At 41.8% G+C, this 18,316-nt stretch overlaps 1 protein-coding gene across 1 annotated transcript in view; it reads right to left on the reverse strand.

The window, feature by feature from the left end:
* Positions 1-18,316, reverse strand: part of mboat2a (membrane bound O-acyltransferase domain containing 2a) — a 51,403-nt gene that overhangs the window by 10,933 nt on the left and 22,154 nt on the right. The window contains exons 2-4 of the mRNA XM_031278969.2: positions 16,021-16,166; positions 12,425-12,502; positions 806-901 (exon numbers count right to left, since the gene is read on the reverse strand). Coding sequence (XP_031134829.1) covers positions 806-901; positions 12,425-12,502; positions 16,021-16,166 — 320 coding nt within the window. The remainder of the gene's footprint in view (positions 1-805; positions 902-12,424; positions 12,503-16,020; positions 16,167-18,316) is intronic.

Here is an 18,316-nt window from a genome sequence, read left to right on the forward strand (position 1 = left end):
AGACTTTTTTGAACTTCCTGTAGCCATTCTTTCTATTCTTCTTTACTCACTCTATTATTTAGGATCAATCCGGTCCTATGCTACTCAGCCCTTTTCCGCTTGTTTAATAAAGCCATTCTCTATCAAAGAACAGTGTTAAGTTGTGTGTGCTTTAACCTGCTTTTAAATATACACAACCATTCTTTTCATCAGCAAGTACAAGTTATTGACTCATTTTATACATACAAATACATAAACTGCTGGTGGCAGCATCAAGTTAAGCCACACAGTCAAAAACAAGCAACAGACCAGAGATTTTCTGGTCTTCAAGTGAAATTTTAGATTTTATCTGCCCCCGTAGAACAAAGCACATTTGGCTATAAGGGTCACACATTTAGGAAAACGTGAATTAGACTTTTTCAAGAAAAACAGAAGGATGGCAGACAAGGTAGTTGAAAGAGTTAAATCTCTGCTCGCCCAAAGGCAGTATGGGTTTGCATTGAGTTGCTTAGCAACTAGCCACCCCCACCCTGCTGGGAGTGCAGCTGTCTGCTTGAATTGTCAGACAGTCTGGAGGAGTGGGAACCAACCACAAGAGTCGCTATCGACGTCCTCCTGCGGACACAGCAGTGTGACACACTCATTTCTGTTTAGCACGGACTGGTTGAGTCATATCCAATATTCCCTTGACTCTTATTGGTAACTTCTGTTTTTTTTTAGCTTTGTACTCCATATAGCATTCAAAATGAAGGCCGATGGAGGTATTTGGTTTTAAATTAACAACCAAAAAGATTATAAAGAGCTCTGTAGCCTTAGCGTAGCTTACCCAGTAAAATCTGCAGAGTACATGCCATAGTCAAACACATAGACTCGTGTGATCTGACATAATAGCAGGTAGCCAAGCGTCACAATGAAGCAGTACCTGTGCAGAAAAAGGAAGAAAAAGATAAATAAATCAGTACAAATGTATGTAGATGAAAAAGAAAGAAAAAATGTAAAAAAAAAAAATTAAAAAAAAATACAGAAATGTTGCAATTAAAAGCCAAAAACTGTAAAATCTTGGTTCATATGCTCTAACATTAATTGCCATTCTCAAGAATTGAATCTACACAGTGATATGGAGCTTTTCAGGTAGAGCATTAAGATACACATACTGTGAGCATTAACCTTAGAGTTCTTAGTCCATCCCTTTGTTCTCATATCTGTGATGAACAAGGACTTTTTTTTTCCAGTACAGTACAAAAGACAGTGGCCATGGCATCAGGGCAGAGATATGGAAAGGGGAGGGAGGGAGGGAGGGGGGGGTCAAAAAATGGACGAAAGAGCAGAGGAGGCTCCAATAATGTGTCAGGGTCAGTGGTTGAAGACAGAGGACAACATAGGAGGACTGAGCAGCACTAAAGCCTGTTGTGCAAAGGTGTTGCAGAGTCATCCCAAGTCAAAGCTAGCTAGATAGCATTCCTCTGCTGCCAACAATAAGAGGATTGTGCTGCTATGTTAGGGAATACAACACACCAGCTAGGCTGCATTGCTGATAAAACACAACAGGACTTCTTGATTCGGAGAGCCTATTATTGTATCTGCATTGAAGACATAATCTGAGCCCTACTGTCATGCATTTATAACTTAACACAAAATAAAATAAACCAATTACGCTTGTGCAATATGAAATATTTTCAGACCTTTCAAGATCTTTTTGGTCTTTAAAAACTCAAAGAGTACATACTACTATTGATCACAAAACCCTCAGAGAAGGCAGAAAAGGCACTGTGAATAGGGAGATAATTATAATACAATCCTGTTATGTGCTCTGTGTTTCCAACCCACACTTGGCATGTTTTTCAGTGTACAAACAGAATCTTGCTAATATGGAAGACTACATTGTTTTTTACAAAGAACTCCATATTCCCAGACCAGCCCTACAGCAACTGGGCTCATTTAAATGTACCACATGGACACATTCAGTAATAGTAGTTAAATATTTGTTTTATGGTGGTCATTTACTTTTGGAACAATCCTGGGATTTATAGACCTTTTTCTTCTTTCTAAGTTTATTTTTTGGCATTTTTCCTTTATTTGACAATCAGAGAGACAGACAGGAAACATGGGAAGAAATAGGGGTATTACATGCAACACAGGTCCACGAACAAAGTAGTTATTTGTCCTGCGTAGTAACTGTTAGGCTACTAGGGCACCCCTTTCTGGAGCTTTCTATACTGGACACCCTAAGTGGTATTTTTGCTAACATTGTCCACAAGCAGTGCAAGAAAGCTTAAAGGTTTTCTGTTGTCTCTGCTAACATTTTCAATCCTTAGCAACAATCTTATTTCACCAATATCAGCTTTCTCTACTGGCAGCACACAGCTGCAGTCATAAGTGAGAATATGAGCTATATGTGCTATATTTGCAGCGGGCCCACCAGGGATCCTGTCTTTATCCTCCTCTGATTTGTGTAATTCACAGCTCAGAGGGGGGTGTTTCATTTCCACAAGAAGCATCGGATGGAGCCTGTAGTTGGCCCCCCACTGTGGGACAGCAGTAGACAGGTCAACGCGCAGTCAAGGAGCCATGCAGGAGCCGCAGGTATAGATACACATTGCACATCGAGCAATGAAAATGAAAAAACTGGCTATAAATAAATGTGTGAACACTCCAAGACCTCTCTCTAAGGCAGTGCACACATAGTAAATGCCTCGAGACACACTTCATGCTTGCTCAAATGCATACACAGACTGCGAGTCAGTAATTTGCACATTTATCACCATCAGGTTCATGCTTTCACACCAAAACTAGTATGAATTCCAATTAACTTGCATGCTTATGTTACAGACAGAATTGAATCCTCCTGAGGATAAGTTAGCTGTAACTGGAGCTAGGGGTGCAAGATATATCGACTCAATATCGTTATCGCAATATCACGTTGTGCGATATTATATCTAGGGGTGCAAGATATATCGACTCAATATCGTTATCGCAATATATATCGAAAGTGTCGCGATAAGTATGCAATATTTTGTTTATTTTGTGGAGTGCTGCGTCCCGTCCGTTGGCTGTGTGGCTTAATTGTGTTTGATTTAGAGCCCGCTTGAAATGCTATAATGATCATGTTTCATTGGCCAGTTAACATGCCACTTGCACATGTTAGTGCACGTCAGCGCACGGGTCCACTATGTGACAAACCCTATGGAGCGTACCACGTGTGTGCATATTTCAACAGAGTGACAGTGTAAGTGAAGAAATTGATAGAGACAACAAAACAGAACGAATAAGAGAAGAGAAAGAAAAGTTGTGTCCTGTTCTCTTTATTTATTTATTTTATACTGTACAACCAGTACAACATGTCCTGTTCTGTAGACATGGTCATTATTTATTTATTTATTCATGTTGGACCAGTCCAATATGAATGTATTTTGATGCGTTTTCCCGCAACTTTTGTAATTTTACATATGTTTAAAAATATCGAAATTAATATCGATATCGCAATATTCATAATCGATATCGCAAGATCCCGTTTTGTCAATATCGTGTAACCCTAACTGGAGCTAGAGATGTCTATAGGGTAGTAGAGTGGTTTCATGAGTTGGTAGACCCTTTTAGACAGCTGAAGTTCAGTGCTCCTGCATTGCAAAGTGTCTGCTCTGCTTTAGTGTTCTTCAGCTGCTAGGATGGGAGCGGGGCTGAGATACTGGATTAATAGTTAGATAGCGAAGTCTCAACTGTGTTTGTTTGTTTGAAGTTGTTGTATTTTACTGTGTTTCTCTCTGTACAAGCTGCTCAAAAACTAATTGCTCCTAGTGGGATTAATAGTTGTTTTGAATTTGAACTGTCAACATTATCCTTTCGTCCATATGTCAAATTCACTCGAACAGACATATACTAGCATCGTTTGCTTTAACCGTGGTAACCAAAATGTGGGTCGGCGCCCAAACAAGAGGTCGCAAGACACATCTGAGGGGTCGCAAGATGATTAACAGAATGAGAAAGAAGAAAAAGATATTTCTACTACACATAATTGTGTTGGTTTTTTCAGACTTTCCTATAATTTGGTGCATTACAGTCTAATTTGACCTCTTTTAAACTTAAACTAGTTACAACCAGTAGACATGTGGTGAGGGGGTGCAAATAGACATTGCTTAATTTTAAGGGTCACAAGCCAAACAGTTTGAAACCACTGACCTAGAAAGATACCAACTAACAGAGTATCCCTTAAAAAATATAGCAAAATAGGCTATAGAGTACAATGATCGTTTGATAGCATGTCTTGCCAGCCTGAGTTTTTATAATTTTAGTTATGGTTCTTCTTCAGTATCAATTAAAGAGGGCCCTTGCATTACTGTCACAGCCTTCTTTTTTGGTTACGCCATACCCATACGATTTCCCAGGTCTCTTCCCTCCAACAGACAAACTGTCAGAGAGTGAGGGAATGGTAAGAGGGGAAGAGTGAGAGATGAAATACGATGCCTCACTGCTTAACAAAGTGGTCAGCCACATCACAGATTCCCACAGTCCAGAAAAAGAGCTTTTAGCAACTCCATAAAGCTGTCACTCTGCACTCACTGTACACTTCTCCACCCCAAGGATCGGGTATCTGAGTGAACAACATATAGTACACTGGTCTTAGAAGTGGTGAGCTGTTCAGAGTGTGTTCCCCAAGTGCAGCAAGCAAGTCTCATAGTGGAAGATGTTTAGGCTGATTTATGGTTGTACGGAGGCTCTACGCAGAGCCTACGCCGTAGCCTACGTAAGTGGCCTACGCCGTTGTGAGGATTTATACTTGTGCACTGGTGTGTCTGCGTCGTTCTAACGTGTCTTTGAGAGAATAGCAGAGCCGGTATGTGTCCATGCATGGGGAGTGTGTGGTAGAGCCAGTAAGAGAGACAGGGATTAGCTTCAGAGCGAGTACCAACTTCTGCGGCAGACAGAGAAACAAAGTGTCTCCCATGTGCTTTCTGACAACGGTCGCAAAAACTGTAGCAGAAAAGGTTCCCTCTCTTTGATTTTAAGTTGTTCACGGAGAAGGAGAACCTGGAAATAAGTAGAGGGAAATACAACTCTTCCAAGCCCAGCCAAGCAGACCAATCACAGTTGTTGCTGTCTGCGTTGCCGCAACATGTAGTTACATTTCTGGGGAGGTGCAAGTCAGAGTACGGCGTAGGGTACGGCGTAGGGTACGGCGTAGGGTACGCCGTAGGGTCAGTATCTACACCAGTCAGCGTAGATTCAACGCAGAATCGTAATTCAAGCTTTATTGGAGGTAAAGTATATATTCAGCATCATACCAATTCATCAATTTTATCTCTACTCAGCAGTATTAGCAAGGGTTAAAGTGTGTTAGTTAATACTGTAAAAACATAAAGAGGAGGGATGGCTGACTGGGAGATGGAAATGACAGATAAAGTACTTTATTATCAGAATTGGATAAAAAGGAATGGACACTAGGAACAAATGCAGGGTTAAAGGGACATGTACTATTTCTGAGAACGTGGGTAAAAATAGAGCAAGGTGATTTGGTTTCACCAAAGGCCTACTTCTATATCTTGAAATATTTTATTGAGAGAATAGACCATTTGAACTGCTTATATCTTGGGCTTACATTGGCAGTTTCTTTTTTGTCTTTCTAAAGTGAACATACAAATAACCAAAGAGAGCCAAACAAATAATTATAAAAAGGAGAAACTATGGAGAAAGGGAACCATATTAAGTCTCATTTAGGTATATATGAATAAGCATGATGTTATGGTTGTGGTTGTCTGTTATAGTTTTTCCTGTTTATTGTGTTAAGTTATTCCCCAGTTCCTTGTTGTTTACTGTCTCTTGTGTTCTCTGTTGCGTGTTACCCTGTTTCCATCCTTGTGTTTTCCAGCCGCAGTGTATTCTGGGTACCCCTTGGTTTCAAGTAAGCTCTCAAAAGTGCTTGGTTTTAAGGGGTATCGACCCATCCGCCTTAGCACCACCCCTCGATCAAAACGAGAATTGGGATAGCCCTTACTCCCACGTGAACGCGCAAAACTAAGGGGAAGGGGTAAGGGGAAGGGGTAAGACAGAGAATTGGGATTGAGCCTTAGGCTGAATCTCATTTCTCTGTCTTATAATATATGTTTACTTTATTGGGCAATAAAGACAGATTTTTGTTAAGAAAGAAAGTGTTTCTGAACATCAATGACATCCAAAACAGATATACAACACACCATGCAGTGTGTATAAAAATTGTTATTGCAAACAGACCTAAGTAGTACACAGATAAGAACATCTGCACCACCACCACCAAAGTGAACATAAATTCAATTCAATTCAATTTTATTTATAGTATCAAATCATAACAAGAGTTATCTCGAGACACTTTACAGATAGAGTAGGTCTAGACCAAACTCTGTAGTTTACGAAGCCCCAACTATTACAGTGGTTGCCTCAAGAGCAAGCATTAGCAGTAGCTATTGCGACAGTGGCAAGGAAAAACTCCCTTTTTTGTTAGGAAGAAACCTCGGACAGACCCAGACTCTTGGTAGGCGGTGTCTGACGGCACCAGTTGGGGGTGTGGTGAATGGTGGCAATAATAGTCATAATAAAGATAGTGAAACAGTGACCACAATGGTAGTCATAGTAGTTCATGTCATAGTAGGGTACAGCAGGGCGTTACGGGGTGTAGTGTGGCACAGCAGCCTGGGTGGACGCGGTTGGACGCGGCAGGACGCAGTCGGACACTGCGGGGAATCGCAGAGCGTAGCAGGGTGTAGTAAGTCCATAGCGTCAGCTGCACCCAGGACCCCGGTGTAGGTGCCACCCAATTCCAAGGCGATGTTCTGGGTGAAGAAGAAGCAAAGGGACTCCGGGGAGAAAACTCCCCAGAGCTAGGTTAGTAACAAGCATTTCTGGGACTAAGATGCACACAAAAGGAGACAAGTGAAAAGAGAGAAGAGGGAGCGGCTCATTGTGTCCTTGGAAGGAGCTTCCCACAGCAGTCTAGAGTTATAATAGCATAACTAAGAGAGGCAGGCTAAAGAGAGGGACCCTGGACCGGGCTCGTACTCTCCCCTGCCGGAACGGGCTTGTACTTCCTGCCTCCCTCTACTCTACTCTACTATGCTGCAACTCCTCACTCCCTAACTATAAGCTTTATCAAAGATGATGGTTTTCAGTTTATTCTTAAATGTGGCGATGGTGTCAGCCCCCCGAACCCAAGTTGGGAGCTGGTTCCACAGGAGAGGAGCCTGGTAGCTGAAGGCTCTGGCTCCCATTCTACTTTTAGAGACTCTAGGAACCACAAGTAGCTCTGAGTTCTGGGAGCGCAGTGCTCTAGTGGGACAATAAGGTACTAAGAGCTCTTCTATATATGATGGTGCTTGACCATTTAGTGCTTTGTAGCACTAAATATAATATTGCCTAGAGGAAGCATATATAAAGAGAATAGAATTGGTCCAAGCACTGAGCCTTGAGGAACGCCATGGCTAACTTTAGCGTATTTGGATGGTTTATCGTTAATATTAACAAATTGGGATCGCTCAGAAAAATAGGACTTAAACCAGCTTAGTGCGATTCCTTTAATGCCAACTAAATGTCTCTGTAAGAGGATGGTATGGTCAATAGTGTCGAATGCAGCACTAAGATCTAATAAGACAAGTATGGAAACAAGTCCTTTGTCAGCAGCAGTTAGAAGGTCGTTAGTGATTTTCACCAGTGCCGTCTCTGTGCTATGATGCATTCTAAATCCTGACTGAAAGTCTTCAAATAGACTATTTCTATGCAGAAAGTCACACAATTGATTAGTGACTACCTTCTCAAGGATTTTGGAGAGAAACGGGAGGTTAGATAGAGGTCTATAGTTGGCTAAGACCTCAGGGTCGAGGGTGGGTTTTTTCAGAATAGGTTTTATCACAGCTACTTTAAAAGACTGCGGTACGTGACCTGTTAATAAGGACATATTGATCGTATCTAGTAATGTGGTATTGACCACGGGTAGTGCTTCTTTAAGTAGCCTTGTTGGAATGGGGTCTAAGAGACAGGTAGTTGGCTTAGCTGAAGAGACCCTTAACATTAATTGTTGGAGGTCTAAAGGATAAAAGCCGTCTAAATAAGTATCAGGTCTTATCGTTCTCTCTAGCCCTCCTGCGCCCAATGGTGAGTCGTTAGAAGCTGTGGGCAGAAGGTGATGAATTTTTTCTCTAATTGTTATAATTTTATCATTAAAAAAGGTCATGAAGTCATCACTGCTCAGAGCTATAGGAATAGATGCTATGACTCTTTGTCAGCCTGGCTACAGTGCTGAAAAGAAACCTTGGGTTGTTCTTATTTTCTTCTATTAGTATTGAGTAGTAGTCTGATCTGGCATTTCTGAGGGCCCTCCTATAATTTTTTAGACTATCTTGCCAATCCACACGAGATTCTTCCAGTTTGGTGGAACGCCATTTACTTTCAAGTTTTCGTGAGATTTGTTTTAATTTGCGAGTTTGGGAGTTATACCAAGGTGCTAGTTTCCTTTCCTTCATCATCTTCTTTTTGATAGGAGCAACCAAGTCTAAAGTAGTCCGTAGGCAGGCCGTAGCAGCGTCTACAAAGTTATCAAGTTGGGAGGGACTAAAGTTAACATAACGGTCCTCTGTTATATTAAGGCATGACATTGAGTTAAGTGCTGTTGGAATATCTTCCTTAAATTTAGCTATAGCGCTGTCAGATAAGCATCTAGTGTAGAAACTTTTATTTAATTTCGTATAGTCTGGTAGTAGGAATTCGAAAGTTATTAAAAAAATGGTCTGATAATAAAGGATTCTGCGGAAATACTATTAAATCGTCAATTTTGATGCCATATTCTAAGCACAAGGTCGAGGGTGTGGTTAAAACAGTGCGTGGCCTTATGCACCCTCTGACTGAAACCAATAGAATCTAGCAGTGAATTGAAAGCAGTACTAAGGCTCTTTTATTCAGATAAAAACTCAGAATATGGACCTGGTGCTCGGTAAACAACAACGAATATAATTGGCTGTACTGTTTTCCATGTTGGGTGTTGAAGATTAAGAACAAGGCTTTCAAACGAGTTATAATTTAGTTTAGGTTTAGGATTAATTAACAGGCTCGAGTCAAATATGGCTGCAACTCCCCCTCCTCGGCCTGAGCCTTGTGGAATTTGGGTATTATTATGACTGGGAGGAGTGGCTTCGTTTAAACTAACATATTCGTCATGGCCCAGCCAGGTTTCGGTGAGGCAGAATAAATCAATGTGGTTATCTGATATCAATTTGTTTACCAATAATGCTTTCGATGACAGAGATCTAATATTTAATAGTCCACATTTGATTTTCCTATTCTGTTCTTTCGTTGCAGTGGTTGTTTTAATTCCAATTAGGTTGTTTAGTATAGCACCTCTTTTGTTAGTGTTTTGTTTAAACGGTCTCAGTCGGGGGACAGACACGGTGGTTATGGGATTATGAATGGGTGATTGCTCTGAAGGGAGCACAGAGGGGCGTGTAGCGCTGTATCTCTGATTATTGACTTTGGGAGAGTGTGTCTGGTCAGTGTGCTTGTGGGAGTGTTTACGGGATGTAAACAGTCAATCAGAGGTCTGGGTATGCAGGGCGTGGTGCAAATTTCCATGTAGCATCTGGCTTCCGCGTGTATTGGGATGAATCCCATCCCTGCTGAACAGGGAGCCACGTTCCCAAAACAGATTGAAGTTGTCAATAAAACCTATCTTGTGAATGCTGAATGTGAGCTGGAGCCAGGTGTTAAGGGAGAGTAGTCTACTAAAGAGGCATGATCCGCGACCTAGAGATGGAAGTGGGCCCGAAATAAAAACCGACTTCCCAGTGCTTTTTAAAGCCTCAATGAGAGTGGTAAAGTCTCGCCTTGTGCGCTCACACTCCTGAATCCGAGTGGACATGTCGTTATGTCCACAATGGACCACGATGCGTTTGATAGAGGTCGGAAATGAGGGTATCAGGTCCATAACTTTAGCCAGGATGTCTGCAACTTTGGCTCCGGGAAAACAGTGTGTGACAGCATTATGAAACCGTAGGTCTCTAGTGATGGAGTCCCCAATAATTACTGTGGTTAGGGGGAAGAGCGGACAAGGAGTGGGGGGGTGTGGATAGCCGGTGACGGGAGCAAAACAGTCAGTGTCGGTTTCAGATGGGCAGGGAAAAGAAGAGGAAGATTGCTTACCGTTCGGTTGTGGGGATTGTTTTTGAGGAACGTTGTCATTTGGCCGATCCAGGCAGTGTAGGCCACCGGACCGTCTGACTACCGCATCCCTCAGAAGCTTTCGCCGCGCGGTAGCAATCGTCTTCTGTGACGACGGCTGGTCAGTCTGCTTTGAAGCGGGGCGAGCCCGGTGAGCCGCATTGGCCGCCACCGGCTCCGACTCCGACAAGGCATTGAAGCGGTTGGAGAGGCTGAGGGCAGGAGGCGATGGAGCCCTACCCGAGGCTCTCTTTCGGCCGCAAACCACCTCAGTCCAGGGTGGCTTGATAACCGGTGTCGAGCAGGACGATGGGCGTGGGCAGACAGCTGGGTCCCATGGCGCGGTATCCTGGAAGGCCGCCGAGAGAGATGAGATCCGGAGCGACTGATTATGAGCCACGTCCAAGCAGGCGGTTAACAAAGCATCTTTGGTTTTTAAGTCCTCGGAAAGCCGACGAACATCTTCCCTGAGGTCAGCAATTTCTTTGTTTGTATTATTAAACAACGAGGAAATCCTGAGGGGGAGTGGGGACTCGCCAGGTGTAGAGGTTGCCATGAAGCTAGCGTTAGTTTAGCCGGTAGGCCTAGTCTTGATAAATTAGTGTGAGGCTAATACTTACTTAGACGTAAAAAAAATTACACGTAGCTAACTACCAAAACAGGCAATGAGGTGATACACAAACAAACATAACCCTCAAAGGTGAACTATAAAATATATACATGCATATGACACTGTTGTCAAAACCCACGCAATCGACACACACACTTGCAGACAGCAAGCGATGATGTATGATGACGTTACCATAACCAAGTGGTGTCTCATTTCATAGGGGTATGTTTTCACCCCTAGCCCTTACCACTCTGTTTCGAGGGACAAGGGCTAGGGGTAAGTCAAAGGGGTAGCGGAAGGGGAAGTGGTAAGACAGAGAAATGGGATTCAGCCTTAGTCTCTGTTCTGTCTTGGTCTCTTGTCGGTAAATTGTCTTCCCTCCCTGTGTCGCTTCTTTCTGATTGTTTTTTCCGTTTTCATGTCTTCTGGTTTTCTAGTGTTTTTTGATTTTTGGGTTGTCTTGGTGTTGACTGCCTGTCTGCCTGCCTGCCTCAGGACAGCTTCATTTCTAAGTATTTTGTTAAATAAATCCTCTACTCTGCATTTTACGGTCCGAGGCCTCGTTTTCCATGACACACTCATGCATATGTCTTGAAACATTTGCAAGCCTTCTATGTAACCAACTCAAGTGTAGCTCAAAGAGCAAAGGCCATGGATTAAACACTGAGTCACCAAAAGCCCATGGCCCCAGTTAAATCACAACCTGCTGCTGAGATAATAATAAATTTGTTACGCAAAACCAGAGGCAGTGGCTTTAACGCCCTCTGCATACATGAACATTTTAGTTTCCCTGCCTATGTGGTTCTCCTTCTCTCTGCCCCTGAGGGGGAACTTTATCTCTGAATGAAATGGAGGTGTGTTAGTTTGGTTTGGGTGACAGCCAGTTTTCTCAGTTTCATAAGAGCCACTGTAAGAGGGAGCAGCTTATCCACCCACAAACACAAGGGACAGAACACCAGGGTAAAAGCACACGAATGCTGAGGGTTAGACATCTAGGAATAATGTGATGTGACTTGTGATGTAAAACACTGCTATACATTGAAATCCCATATTCTAGTCTGGAGAAACATGTCCTGTGTGTTAGGTCACCATCATTGAGTTTTGAGTCCTTTCTTTCTGAGGGCAGTCGCTATTAATTAATGTTTTGTTACTATCTATTAAAAGTGCTCTCCCTAGAGGGAATCTCATTTTTACACCTGCACTTATGACCTTGAATCCTGGTAAAAAATAACATCAAAGACTGTGTGTGTGTGTGTGTGTGTGTGTGTGTGTGTGTGTGTGTGTGTGTGTGTGTGTGCCTTGATGAGCCATGGTCACAGATGGAAGCCGGGGATCATCGTCATCGTTACCCAGGCTCATATGCCTCAAAAACACAAACAAATGATGATGCAAATACAAGATTGTTCCATAGTTGATGATTCCAACTGATATGAAGCATTTACATTAGCTAACATCTAAGACTCATGACAATATTTTGGTAATATTTAATGCCTTTGACAAATGTCTTTGTCATGCTTCCACTTGCCCTTTTGAGGTCTATTACAGTATGTGGGAAATGATGAGGCGTTTTACAATTCTGTGTGATTCTGACACTTCCAGGAACCATGAGGCAATATAACATTGTAAATTATTTAATCAAATTTTGCATTTCATTTGTGCACTTACTTGTGCATGTGCTCCAGGCCAGCAAAGACCATCACACTGTAGGACAGACCACTCTGCACCAGGAAATGGAGGGAATACCTGTGAAGAGACAGATGCCATAAATTACTTTATTGATCTCATATTCAACTTTTAACATTTCCTTGGTTTGTTATTTACTGAAAACATTTTCCTGCTAACACACAATGCCCTTCTTTATACTAGCCTATATTAGACTTTATTTGCTCCCTTTATTACCATCCACACTGTGCTTTTGTCATCCCATACAGTCTTTAAGAGGAAATAACAGCATTACGAAACCACAGTCACACCATCAGCCATGTCAAGCCTGACCTGTGTAACCAGTAACGTGTCATTCATCAGTCACAGGGCAGGATAGTGATGACCACAGTCACACTATGTTCTTGATTTCCATGCCTTCAAGCTGAAAGATTCCTTACATCGCACCATTACAGTGAATTGTGCATGTGTGTGTGTTGATCTAACTCTGACTTATGTCCACCTCTCTCCCCTCTCGTGAAGCACACACACAGTTCAACAGCGGCAGCAGCTACCAGATGGGTCTTTGAAGGGCACCGTGTGTGATGCTACCCACGTCAGGCCCTCCAGGAGAGGAGAGATGCCACACTGTGTTAGTGGTGATTTAGTCTCGCTTTGCCAGACCATCCACACGCTGCGGAGCGGAGGAGAGTCTGGCTCACACAGCATTCCGGGATGGGAGAAAAACATGCTCTGGTTTATTGGCATTTCTTTAAACCAATCACAATTGCTATGCTTCGCATGGAGCCGCTGCAAAATAGTCATGCATGAGAAAACTCAGATTGGACAGATAGTCTAGCTAGCTGTCTAAATTTACAATGCAGAGATCTGAGGAGTCCGGTCATGAATCGACAGTAGTTTAACATTTCAACACAAAGAAAAGCGGAAGGAAATCGGCGAAAATACATGCATCCAGCGGAATTTCCTGCGGCACCGGAGCAATCCCAGAAGTGGAAGGTCAAGGATATAGACTAGTAGTGATTCAACGAAGAGGGCAAGGGCATCAGGGGTTGGCAGGGAACAAAGGAGCACAAGCTGAGTGAATTAGATGAACCGCTTAGCAAATAAAAGGTTTTAAGAATGTAGGGAGAGAAAAAAGATATCTTAAGACAATGTTCTGATTAGTTAGCCTGGGATATATTAACTAACATCTGTTAGCATGTCAACAAAAGCTAAAATGAGCTCAGTCCCCTATGACAGAGGAAATGTTACAACTGTTCAATTGTTTTCTCCAGTGACATCCAGAAACAAGCTTGTGCGTCTGACAGAGAGGGAATACATCCTAAAATAAACCAACACTCTGCAGCATCTGCAAGGCAGATCCTCTAGGGCTGCAGCCAGGTGCCCTCTAAGAAAGAACAATACGTGTGCAACAAAAGCTTAGAGTGTGTGTGTGTGTGTGTGTGTGTGTGTGTGTATGTGTGTATGTGTGTATGTGTATGTGTGTGTGTGTGTGTGTGTGTGTGTGTGTGTGTGTGTGTGTGTGTGTGTGTGTGTGTGTGCGTGTGTGTGCGAGAGAGAGTGTGAGTGTGTGAGTGTGTGTGTGTGTGTGTGTGTGTGTGTGTGTGTGAATAAAAGAGTGCAAATGCAAGTGTGTGCATAGATGCATTCATGCATTTCACACGAGCAAGCTGTACTGGAGGAGTTGTTTGGGATGCTATAAACAATTAACATGTGCACGGCTCTAAGTTACTGTGACCTTACTCTGCTTGAGAAGTTTATCAAATAATTGCATCTCTTTTTTCTCATTTCAACTTCTGCATAATACTATGGTTTGGTATTGTAAAATCTGAAATGTAAGTGATAAGAACACTATCATTCCTGTAGTTAGGGTCGAACCGTCTGTCTGCGAGGTGATGTAACAAAACCCTATCGCCTATTACTTAATGCCCAGGTAAAATTTCACCTGGTTAGCATTTTCCCACTACCTAGATGTCTGGCTAATGTTTCCGATGTTTGCTGTCCTATACACACACACACACACACACACACACACACACACACTCACGCACTCACACACTCACACACACGTCAGATCAATCTTCAATTTGAAAAACACCATTCATCTTTACAGCTTCTTTGTCCACATGGGCCTAAAAATTAATACATGCGTGTCTGTGAAAGCCTTTTGCCACAGCAATTAAAAGATTAAAAGAGCACCAGCCCCTTAACAAAGGTAGTATGTGGTATTTATTGGGGTTGGCACAGTGATCCAAGCTAAGGATCTTATTTTCGACCCTAACTACTACAGGAATGATAGTGTTCTAATCACTTACATTTCTGATTTTACAATACCAAACCATAGTATTATGCAGAGGTTGAATGAATGAAAAAAGAGATGCAATTATTTGATAAACTTCTCAAGCAGAGTAAGGTCACAGTAACTTAGAGCCGTGCACATGTTAATTGTTTATAGGATCCCAAACAGCTCCTCCAGTACAGCTTGAGTGTGTGAAATGCATGAATGCATCTATGCACACACTTGCATTTGCACTCTTTTACACACACACACACACACACACACACACACACATTGAGAGGCACTCTGCCAGAGGGACGGTGGGCTGTCAATTACAGGGCAATAGCTTTATAATTGCATATCCGTTACTGCTTGATCGACCTATTTGCTTTGGCGAGGATGAAGAGAATGATGACTGGGTGAGGGAGAATGAGGAGGGGAAGGACAGCGAAGGGGTTGGCGATGAGAATGGAGGACAGTGATGGCAGACAAGTAACAAACAAAGAAAATTGTATAGGATGATGACAGAAGAACAAAAGCTGAATAGGAAATGGCAAACTCAATAGAGTGACTGAATTTAAAAGTAAGACAATGAATGAAACCGTCTTTACATATCAAAAGTATTACTCCAAACAACTAACACCAATGACACAACAATGAATCTGAAAAATAATTGGCAGATTAATCGATGATGAAAATAATCACTGTAGCCCTCGTGAGACTTAAAACTCTTACTCTAAGAAATAGCTACTATGCCTTGATGTTGTTCAGTACTATATATCCCCACAGATGCCCAACCAAATGTAGATAAAAATGTATGAATAATGTCAACGAGCCATTTCAGACAGTGTAAGTGATTAATGGTTAATGAATAATTAACACTGAAATATAAAGCTTTCTATTAGAAAGCAGTTAATTAAATTCACATTAAATGACACAATTTGCCAATTTGTTATGTCATAATTCTGTTTCATTATTCTGTTACAGTTTAAGAATGTATAACTCAACTTATAAATCAACCATTATAATACAAAGTATTCTTTAAAAAAAGGAATTTAATGTGATATTATGAATGCAATATATACGATTTATTTTTCATTTGACAAATGTATAGTTCACTGCCTTATCATTCACTTTCTGCTCAGCAAACAGTTTTCTATCCAAATCCTGAGTGAGTGAGTGAGTGAGTGAGTGAGTGAGTGAGTGAGTGAGTGAGTGAGAGGAAGGAAGGAAGGAAGGAAGGAAGGAAGGAAGGAAGGAGAGTATCAAAGGACAGCAATGACAAGAAAAGAGCTGCGGGATAAACAGAGGAGTGACTCACCAGCCAAAGCAGAAGAGAGCTAAGTAGAAGCCCAGCAGAGTGGCCACCACATGTCTGATGAAAGGACTGGTCTTACTGGGATGGAGGTAGATCCGAAACCACACAGCCATCATCAGGGCGAACAGCTGACATGCCACAAAGTTAACCTGCATAGAGGGACACAAAAGCAATGTTATAGAAGTAAGAAAATAGGATGGATTCAAAAAGACTCATCTTCTGTTCTGGAATTAGAGCGATAATAAGACGGATGAATGAATAGTAAGAAATACAGAAATGTAATCAGAGAGAGGAAACCGCACAGGTGACCTCTATGGTAGAGAGACACTACATATACTGCACTGTGGAAATTGTAGAAAAACAGGCTATTAGCAGAACTGTGAATGCACAACAGCAAGGCAAATCCCAGATGTCAGTTAAAACAGGAATTAAGTCTTTGTAACTAGCTAGCGGATAACTAGCTTGGTAGCAAGCTAAGTTCTTTCACAAAGTCACAACTATCTTTCTCAAGATCTGTCACTTTGATATTGCAAAATATCACTTTTTTTTAAGTCTCTTGACAGTAACTTTACTAATAAATCTAAAATGTTGCATGTATGAGCCAGTTAGGCATCTTGTAGATAACGGTAATGTATTTGACCAATTAATGTTAATTCTAACAAACAAATAGTACATCATTGTTCAGGTAAATTCAGTTGTAGTGCACCAATACAACTCTGAGTAATGGGACTGCCATCTATATGATTTTTATGGTTTTTACTCACATGTGAAAGTTTTGTAGCAAATGGGCTAAAACTAAAAACCAACAATACCTTAGTGCATTAATATCAATGTTTTCTAATAATACTGTAATTGTATAATTGTGTTATATTTGTATAGATATTTATTTTTTAGAAAATACACTATCTAACAGGTCATCGTAAAGCTGGGTTTGAGACCTTATTTCATCTTCTAATTTCTCCAAATGGCACAGTAAAGAGGCTTTATTCCAGACAACAGTGAGATTGACTGGATCCATTGAGGGGAGGAGAACGGAAACCTCTCTGTTTGATTACTAAACACTTTATCTTCACTCATCCTGAACCATATGGAGTAAGATAGAAAGGTGGGCACATATAGCATGTCCTATTTATCTGACTGGATCGTGTTATCCTGTAATTTTGATTATCTATTTAATCAATATTTGATTTATTATCATTATGACCTCGGCCTACCTCTCTGTAGACAATTATTACTCACAGTGTTGCGTTTGTGTACATGTCTGCATATGTCCTTCCAGCCCATAAACAGTGATGACTCAGGTATGATGTTTGATGTGTCTTGCTGTTAAAGGAACACGCCGACTTATTGGGACTTTAGCTTATTCACCGTATCCCCCAGAGTTAGACTAGTCCATACATACCCTTCTCATCTCCGTGCGTGTCGTAACTCTGTCTGACGCACCCACCGCTAGCCTCGCTTAGCCCAGATCCTGGAGGTAACTGGCTCCATATAGCCTACTGCTCCCAATAAGTGACAAAATAACACCAACATTTTCCTATTTACATGTTGTGATTTGATAGTCACAGCATGTACAAATAACAAGGTCACATGAGACACAGCCATCTTCTAACCGTATACATACTGGGAACTATTCTCACAAGGCGAAGCAGTGTGATTTGCTCGCAGAACTCCAGGCAAACTCTCTGCTCCTCACCATGGGGCTTCTCAGGTGCTGCGAGCAAATCACTTCGCCCAAGTAGCAGTGTTTCACCTTCTGAGAATAGTTCCCAGTATGTATACAGTTAGAAGATGGCTGTGTCTCATCTGACCTTGTTATTTGTACACGCTGTGACTATACAAATCACAACATGTAAATAGGAACATTTTTTGTTACAAAAACAGTTATTTTGTCACTTATTGGGAGCAGTAGGCTAGATGGAGCCGGTTACCTCCAGGATCTGTGCTAAACTAGGCTAGCGGTGGGTGCCTCTGACAGAGTTACGACACGCACAGAGATGAGAAGGGTATGTATGGACTTATCTAACTCTGGGGGATACGGTGAATAAGACAAAGTTCCAATAAGTCGGCGTGTTCCTTTAAGGATCTATGTGTCCTGTGGGGCTGGGCTATTCATCACTCTCAGCATCAAACTACTCACACATACATATACAAGCACAAAGTTAAGGCTTACAGATTCTCTTTGCCTGCAATCTCCCTTTAAATTTGAAAATACACACACACACACAGACATAACACCCAAGGTTACATGACTTATTGCCTTGCAGAAGCTGTTATTCCAGTGCAATGACATCACCTC

The sequence above is a fragment of the Sander lucioperca genome, chromosome 18 (genome assembly GCF_008315115.2).
Source record: "Sander lucioperca isolate FBNREF2018 chromosome 18, SLUC_FBN_1.2, whole genome shotgun sequence".
Classification (NCBI taxonomy): domain Eukaryota; kingdom Metazoa; phylum Chordata; class Actinopteri; order Perciformes; family Percidae; genus Sander; species Sander lucioperca.